This window comes from Brachionichthys hirsutus, chromosome 10, assembly GCF_040956055.1.
Source record: "Brachionichthys hirsutus isolate HB-005 chromosome 10, CSIRO-AGI_Bhir_v1, whole genome shotgun sequence".
Lineage (NCBI taxonomy): Eukaryota > Metazoa > Chordata > Actinopteri > Lophiiformes > Brachionichthyidae > Brachionichthys > Brachionichthys hirsutus.
In genome coordinates, this window is record NC_090906.1 from 2884204 (window position 1) to 2893516 (window position 9313).

Consider the following 9313-nt stretch of genomic DNA (forward strand, 5'->3'; position numbering starts at 1 on the left):
TCAGTGAAAACATACATTTTAAAAATGCTTCACCGTTGGGTGCCGTCTCCTCTTGCTGGTTTGAGCTTGGTGTGCCACACGATGGCGGACATCATCGTGAAAACGCTGAAGGTTCTCTTCATCCTCCCTCCTCTTCACTGCTTGGATTTCCTCAGTCAATGAGGCGAGAGTCTAAATGAAGACAAGGGAAGGCTGGTTAAAGCACGTTAGAGCCAATCAGGTCTCCATATTCACTGGACAGTGCCGGATAATATAGAACAGATTTGTATTTGTACCATACAGAATGTAACATTTTAACGTATACACACACATACACATGTATTTGTATATACATGTATATACAATATATACATATATACACATAGGCTATCGGCAAAATTAATTTCAAGTCATAAATATGTCATATAATTTGCTATATTAGCGATGCGTCCTTGTTAGTCGCCTACGTTTGGTTATTGCATTGTGAGTGAAACAAAAATGTATATTTTGTGTGTATGACTTTTATATATGTGATTGTGAGGGATTAAACAAAGAGGACAAAAACTTCCTCAACACCAATGACGGTCTCCAAGGAGCCCGTCAAGTCACGCTGCTTCCGTAGCTAGGAGGAGTTAGCTAAGCTTAGCTGCCAAACTCACACACGGGTGCTCCGAGAAATCTTCACCGCCCTCCACCCAAATTCCCACCGCCGCCACAGCCTGGTTCCTCCCGGCCAACACGTTGCTAGCTCTGCAGGGCATGTGCTTCTGACTCCGGCTGCCTGAAGCAGTGTGCCGGTCCTTTGACAACATTACAAGCCAGCTAGCAGGCCCGGCCTTTGGCTAATTCAGGATGATGCTAACTCACAGGCCGAGTTCTCGCCATGGTACTCAGTTACTGGGTTAAAATTACAACGGTTTTGTCCCAAGGTGCTTCTTACGTTGATATACAGTTTCACGACAAAAATAAATAGATTAAAAACAACAACAAAACAATGAAAACGAAAAGTCTGTACTCCGAAAGGGATTCGGTAACTTTGGCGATTTGAGTTTCGCTCAATCTCGACCTTCGTCTTCTTTGGGTTTATTATCCTCGGCGTATTGCTGCCCCCTCGTGGACAGGAGGAGAAGTTGAGAAACTTCATGTCAGAAACGCAGGAATGTATTAAATCAGCTGACCTATTTATTCATTCATTCATTCATCCATTCCCTCCGCCAAGGCGTAGGATATGTAATCGAAATGTATCTGTCTGTCTGTCTGTTATTGATAACCCAAAAAGGTCTGGACGGATCTTGATTAAATCAAATCTGAAAATGGCTCTTGCTATAACTTGGATCGCACTAAATTTTGAGAGCGATTTGGATACCCGCTAGATAAAAAAAACTAAAATAAATTAATCTGGATTTTCTCATTTAAAGATAAACCATCTCTCATGGTTGCTTTATTTAAAAAAATCCTATCTTGTCAATATGTATTCAATTCACTCACCAAAAATCACAGTTATGAAGGGGTCCAATATACACTATCATGCAAAATATCTTTTGGATCTGATCCAGAATGAAGTCAGAAAAAAATATTACATTTTAACATTGAAAACTCATTTATGGATTCAAAAATCAGTTAAAAATCAACTCCAATTCACTTTTACTTTTCATGGTTGGTGTATAAAGATACCAAGAACAATCTAGAACCTCTTGAGAATTTGGAATTTGCACACAGTCCAGACCCAGGGTCTCACAGAGCACAGCCAATATTTTGATTTAATTTATTTATCGCATATTTAAATACATTTCTGTCATCTTTGTTAATTTTAAACTCAATGCTGCACTAAAGAAGTGACTGACAACTATATAATTGTGTGCCTGCCAGTCGAGATGCAAACTTACAACATGAACTATGAAGAATTAAAACAGTGGTCATAGCCTCCGGTCAGACTGGGGAGAGTGCGTGTCTGTTCAGCTCGCCAAATAATTAAAACAAAGCTATTTCAATGTAATGTCTTTATTAAAATCACATTTTACCACAGGAAAAAAAGGATTAATTTGCAGTGCAGAGAAACATTTCAGATATAAAGATTGCTCTGAATGTTGGCGGTTCTGACAAATTTGTGGAGGACGTCTGCGCTCGGAGAAGGGTCCAACTGTGGAGAGAAAAAGGGAAACGCTTGAGATGCAGTGAACAAAGGGTCCTTCTCACTTTCTTTTGCCAACACATGAACCTATGAGCACGGGAACAGACTCTATTATGACCGACCTGCCTTCATCTTATAAATCTATAGGATCAATAAGTTATCCTGGAACAGCAACACAGAATGAGGGGAAACTCTCAATGGGGTGCAATTAAAGGTCTAACTTCGTACCATCCAACCCCCCCCCCCCCCCCAGCACACTGCTCGCCGCTGTTAGCGCTGCCGTCTGTCGAAGTTAATCTCATAATAAAACCACATTTTAGATTACAGTAATACTGTATATAATTTATTATATCATTATGTGTGTGTCTGTATAGCAACTAAAAACGCTTTGTTCCATTGCTACTAGCTTTGATTCGAGTGTTTTTAGACGGTCGGAACGGATTAAATTGTGTTCAGTTATTCTATATGGGGAAAAATAGATTTGAGTGATTTGAGTTACGAGCTCGGTCCAGGAACGACTCGCACTCGTATGTCAAAGTATTACTGCATAACTGAACACTCGCTCTCATCCAATCAGATGGTCAATAGTCCCCTGAGATATAAACAGAAGCGCTTACCAGTACAGCGACTCCAAGCCTGGTTAGTGCAGGCTTGTAGGTCGCTATGGTGACAGAGTCTGGGCCAATGACATCACTGTAACACTGGTAAACAATGGCGGGGATACGGTGGATTTCACAGTGGCTCATTACTGGTAACACAGAGAGGAAGAATGCACGGTTCATCAGATTGAATGAAGACAGAGTGGCATGCAACGGGACGCCCTGACAGTCCGTCGTGCTTCTCTGGATTCTCAGCACCTTCAAACACACACTGGCACTAAAACGACCCAATCACGATGCGAGACGGCGTTTCTCAGTGCGTGGAGGGGAGCTTAATGGAGCTGAGCTGGCAGACGCTTCGGTTTCATCCTGCTTAAATGCATCGACGTTCAGTGTTCAAGGACACAGCAGGACAAGAAGAGAATCTATCATGGGGGCCCTTTTAAATGTTTGCATCCAGGTAAAAATCATTTCTCTTTGTCTCGTTACTGAAGGAGAAACTGTTGCCATCCAGCTGCAGCAATCACAAAGACAAGGAAATCTTCAGTCTGTGTTCTGTTGAAAAACTAGAGAGGCTCGTCTGAAGATGCTTCATGCCGTCGTCTCTGCCTGCATCAGAAACGTGAAGGAGGAAACTCGTGCAGCCCGTCGCTCTTCAGTGAATTGTATCTGGAACTTTTGGCAGGAAAGGTCCAATGCCAGCCTGGAATTCTAGCGATTTATCTATTGTTTAGTGGATAAAACACATTTGTTGAAGATCTGGTATCAGTAATTGTGTCTGACCTTCATGTACATGTTTTTTTTTTTCTTTCATTAAAACAATTCCAAGTTGTTTTTTAATCCAGAGTTTGTGGTCTCCATTTGTCAAATCATTTCTATTGGCTTCATTGCCTGGTTTTCTAGCTTGTCACCACACATAGTGCAGAGCGGACTTGGTGCACGAGTCACCTGTAGATTAACCCACATTTTAAAGTACGACTCCTTGTTTGTTAAAAGACAAAATAAAACTCCCCTCAGACCCTAATAATCAATACAATGGAAATGACATTATTTACTGTATTTATTCTTTCTGGTAACAAATGCCTGACGTTACGGGCACCTCTGAGCCGCACCAGAGTCGTACCTGCAGCCGGAAGTCCAGTAACTATGTTGGGCTGCTCCAGCGAGCAGCAGACGGGCTGACCGCTGTAATCTCTGCTGTGGAGGCATCGCAGGAAGGGGGCGGGGCTACAGCTCAGCGAGTCGGCCGTCTTGTACTCGGCCACTGAGCTGTCCGACAGCACCGTAACATTGAGCCCTCTGTGCTGCAGACAGTCGAAGACCTGCAGGAGGCAGAGAAACACAGTGAAGCCAAAGCACCGTCACCTTTAACCTAAATCTTTGTTTTCGCTGCTGAAAGACAATTACGCAAGAAGAGGAAGAAGTGGTTGAAGTTTTACACTCCACTGAACAAACAACTAGACTTCCAGAGTCGGATCTAAATTGTTTTATCATCATTACAAAAGGATTTTGAGCTGCTTTATGTCCGAACACAGCCCAATGGACGGTCGTCTGCGGAAGCTCTCCGTTTTCTCTGCATTGAATTAAAATAATTTCTAATCCCGCTGGTATTGTGCTTTTTTTTTTTAAAAAGTACCTTTTCCGTCCACTGGAAAAGTTGGTCCTCTGAAATGTGGCAGGTCACCTGGCATATCAGGACCTTTAGTGAAAGGAACACAGGAGAGTTGAAGCCGACATCACGAAACTAAACGGTTGCCCGGTTCCTCGCCGGTCGAAGCTGTTGGAAAAAAGCTCAGAGGAAATCTGGTAGGAAGGTGGGAGACTACAAGGTCAAATGGAAGGACATGCTTTGGTCTTATGAGACAGTAGAAGTTATGTTTGGAGAACACCAAACACTGCACTTCACCACATACACCTCGACGTCTGGGAATGGATCAGTTGACCACTAGATGTCACTAGAGCTTACACACAGAATCTCTCATTCACATTGCTTAAATGGACCGTGCGAGAACGTGGACGCAAGCTGCCACTCACTGACGGGTTGTCCTCCTGCCTGTAAAGAACGCAGGCGGACTCGTCGCCGGTTCTCCCACTTGGAGCTCGGCTCCTCTCGTTCCACACCGACGCACGGCCCACTGCCTCCCAGGCGGCATAGCTGAGGACGTACACGGAGAGAAACCCTGTGGAGACGGAACCACAGCTCACACGGAGCAGGAGATCTTATCTTCAAGCTTCATTTAATTACGTTCAGCAATGGGACCAGAGAGGGTCCCACCAGAGATGGTCCCCCCCCTCGGACAAGATGCCAGTTCGCCTCTACTTAATGTTTCGGGCGGTGGGAGGAAGTTTGACCACCTGGAGGGAACTCACGCAGACGCCGCTGGAGAAATGGATTTGAACCAGGGAACCTCCCGAGCTGCGAGTCGGCGCTGTGACCCGCTACGTCATCATGCTAACCCAGAACTAACGCCTTATTATCAATGAATGCGTTAACGGAGGAGATCTGCCAACAAGGCATGAGCATCAGCGCCGACACTGCGTATCACCACAGGGAAGAAAATTCACGTGAGAAATCCTAACTCTTAAGGGAATGATTCCTCTCTGCAAGAAAAGTATTTCATAATTACTAAAAACTAGAAATCCTTTACCAGAAAGAAGAATACACTCGCGCTATTCCCGTCAGAGGAAAAGTACTTTCAAGAGTAATACTGGCAAATACATTTAGTCTTTTGTAGGACAGAAATCTCCTTCCTCTCTGTAGTTCAGTGTCTGTGCTGCAAACCGATTATATTAACATATTACCAAACATTCATCTGGCATGTACGGACGGGGTTCCTCCCACCTCCAGAAATATCCAGCAGGACTAACTGGACTGCGAGCGAGGACGCTGACGACTTGTCCAGGGTGTCCACTTCCCAGTCACAGTCAGATGGGGAGGCCCGTGCCCCTTCAATAAATATGTTTCTCCCTTAATTCCATCGCCGCCAGGGATCAGACATTTCGGACAGCGGTTCAGATATCAGGAAGACGCGACGGATGTGGGCGTGATGCAAGCGCAACGTCCGGGTCTCACGTCTGCACAAACCGAATTCCACACGGCCGAGGCCAAAACGTCCAACGAGACGGGATCGGAGAAGCTCCGGTGAAGACAATCTAGGGAGTCGGTGCTCCCGCCGCCAGCAGGACACACACGCAAGCCAATGGCAGCCACTCACTGGAAGCATTGGGTCCCACCGCCAGGATGAAGTCTGAACACTCCAACTTGTTTCCAGACTTCAGCGTCTCAGAGACTTCAGGGCTCCAGTGCAGATGAACCTCCCTGACGGACAGCGGTGAGGGCGAGAGAATAATGAGCAGACGGAAACAGGCCAGAAGAACACGCTTGAGGTTTGTGTGGATTTCAACACGCAGGGATGCAGGCGTCGCTAGTGGAGCTATTTTTATATTTTTATTAGATTGGATCTTTCGGTCTGACTTTTATTACCGACTCAACCTTTGTCTAATAATATTTAATCAATGTGGCCAAAAAGACAGAACATCCTCCATTGGATTGCCAATGTACATTTATAAGAGTAATGTATTTAGGATCACCTTTAGTGTATTCAATGTACTTTAATTCTGTACTCCAATGAAGCTAATTTAAGGATGGATAATAATCATTAGTAGTGCAGGTCACACCTCCAGTGCCCCCATTCACCCAGACTCACTGCATTGTAACTGGTGCATTGGAATTCCACTGGGTTTTTACCATTTAAAATCTGTAACATGGAATGAGCAACATGAATGACTGTGGTGGCATGTTTAGGTTTAAACCTAATCCTGTGGCATTATTCTGCGAAGTGTTGAGGCCCCCTGATTGATAAATGGGTTTGGTAAATAAAATGATTCGAAATTGAGAGGAACATTCTCACATACAATGTCAAGTGTGTAGAATAATTTCGTCACTGCAGTCGACGTTTTAATCGACTATAATCTTTCCACGCGTTCTGACACTCCGCTCGCCTTCATGCTAGGCTAGCTGACTAATGCTATTTACCGCTTTTCCTCGAGTTCCCTGCGGATTTGTTCATCTTCTTCGTTTTCGCTTAAGTCCTCGTCCTCTTCCTCCACCGCCCGGGAAAACACCGACAGAACTTCACCGAAAAACGTCGCCATCACTGACGGAAACGCAGATTAACACGAAAGTTCAGTTTGGGTTTTATCTGCGCGGCCATGACAGACCGACGTCACTTCCGCCGACATCAGCCCTTCATAATAAAACTCCCAGACGAGTTGGGCTTGAGTCGGGAAGTGTAGGGTCACTTGTTCAAGTCCCGTCCCAGACAAAATGTAGAGTATGGGCTGGTGGCTGGAGAGCACTGCCGAGGTTCCCATCATTTCTGACCCCATCTTTTACACTGGTATCACATTAGGTATTATATGAGCAGGGACAAAGTTCACAGCAGTGGATGACAACGTACTTTATCATGCATATGGACCTGACATGAACCTATGAGCACATTCACCCTGATACTATAGAAACTCCTTCATCTGAGCCATTCAAATGCACAGAGAAGTGCAACATTATAGTGTCCCTGTCAGAAGCCGATGGACTTCTGCCTGAGCTGCTAACTTAAATCAATGAAGGATGTAAGGCTCCCCACTGGATTCACATGCGGTGTGGTTACACTTGACTGATGATCAACATAAGATTGACAAGATAGAAGATCAATTGCACACACACTATTTGCACATTTGGTCGGTTGCACCTACATTTTCAAGATTCAAGATTCAAGATACTTTATTATCATTATGCGAACATAATAAAATTGTGTGAAGGCCCACGGCTTTGCACATACACCTGTCCATACACATTCTAGTTAGTCTACGTTTTATCCACTTGTATTTTATTTTGCACATTTTATTTTCCTGTACTATTATTATTATTATTATTTATTTGTATTTATTTGTACTTTTATTTTTCTTCTATTATCCAATCCTGGCATTCCTCGTGGGCAGCAAAGTAAGAATTTCATTTTACATGGAACTCATTTTTACTTCTGTGCATATGACATTAAACACTTTGAATCCTTGAAGATTGTTGACATGCTATTTTTGGCTGGGAGCCAGTCAGAGGTAAACTTGACACACACTTCCACCCTCCTATAAGACGAACATGGGTAAATCATCTTTTTACAATACTGCCACCCAAGGGTGGAGCTGTTTGACTCCTGCCCTCAAAACATGCACCTCTTTGGCCTCATTCAAAACGGCCCTAAAAATACATCTTTCAGGGGGGCAGAAACGGAGATAGTCATCACAACTCTCTCCGGATCAATCCCCCCCCCCCCCCTTTTTTTTTAGTCCACCTACGTTGCACTTATTAAGTGTCTTTGTAATGTATTGTTATTTTGCATCAAGTTAGTAATTTAATATTAGTCTTATTTGTATTGTTAAATGTCGATGATTTATGTACTAAGGACTTTCAACAGAAACAACACCGCAAGGGCTTTATTGAAATGCTCCTCTTAGACAGGATGTTTGACTGTACTTGTACTGTAATACATGCTACTGTTTGACTGTACTTGTATTCTAACATTCTATCTAATAAATATATTCATCATCTTCATCAGCTTTTCATGCATAATTAACAGGAGTGGAAGAAAGCATACAATCGTTTAAGGAGGCTGGCATTTCATCTCTTGTTTGGACTGCTAGCCGGAAATATGAGCCAAGTCGCGTTGAGGCAAATTGGCTTCAAGTTGACTACAGAATATCCATCCAGCCTATTGTGTTGTATAATGCATTTCCCTGCAAGCTGTGCCGCAGGAGATGAGGGACAAACAGAAATGTGATGACATAGCACGGCCGTAAAAATATTTCATTGTCACCGGAAAATATCTCATGTTGGAACGACAAATTGGAGAGCGGTGGAAAGCCTGGAGTGGAATAGAGATTACCAGTGCAATGCAATAACGAAGCAGGAGCCCATAAAATAACAGCAGAAGGGGTTCCTGTCACAAAAGGGAGCAACATGCTAGGAGGACGCTTCAGGCTGCCGTTAATATAATTGATGGTAGGAGGAGAAATGAGAGTGTGTTCAGCAACAGGACCAACCTATTCCTGACCATTAAAACACAGGACAGGACAGTATGAGGGCATCCAGAATGAGCCTGTCAGTGTCTTGGCCCAGCAGCAGCTGAGCATGGTGATAATCACTCGCTCCATCGTTCTGTCCGTCCTACACCTGGGTCAAGAGCAACAGATCGCTCCTGCCGGCCAGATTGCCATTCTGGTTCGTAGAGACATTTTAATGGACTGTGGCGCCATTACAAAAAAAAAAGGCAGCCTCCCTTTCGTCCACCTCCTCTTCTCATTTTCACCCCAACAAATGTACAGTGTATATTATTTCTTTTCAAGATACGCAAAGGTAAGCATTTTTATATACAGTATTCTTTGGAATTGCACAACAGGGGCTAAAAGTAATCCTGCAAGTCACAACACAACTTAACACAGCTAGCAGCATCACACTAAGCATCGGCATGGAGGTGCATGTAGTCCATAGCGGTTAAAAAATGTTTCTGTACACTCTTCCAGCCACTCGGTCCTTCCTCTCCGTGCGTGC

The 9313-nt window shown here is 43.9% G+C and overlaps 1 protein-coding gene across 1 annotated transcript; it reads right to left on the bottom strand.

The window, feature by feature from the left end:
- Window positions 1-1964: 1964 nt before the first annotated feature.
- On the bottom strand, window positions 1965-6933 carry psmg1 (proteasome (prosome, macropain) assembly chaperone 1). Its single transcript, XM_068744783.1, has 7 exons — window positions 6746-6933; window positions 5925-6028; window positions 4744-4889; window positions 4346-4408; window positions 3833-4031; window positions 2728-2858; window positions 1965-2119 (listed from the first exon to the last, which is right to left on the bottom strand). The coding sequence occupies exons 1-7, from the start codon at window positions 6862-6864 to the stop codon at window positions 2042-2044; spliced, it is 840 nt and encodes a 279-aa protein (XP_068600884.1). The 5' UTR covers window positions 6865-6933; the 3' UTR covers window positions 1965-2041.
- Window positions 6934-9313: the final 2380 nt, after the last annotated feature.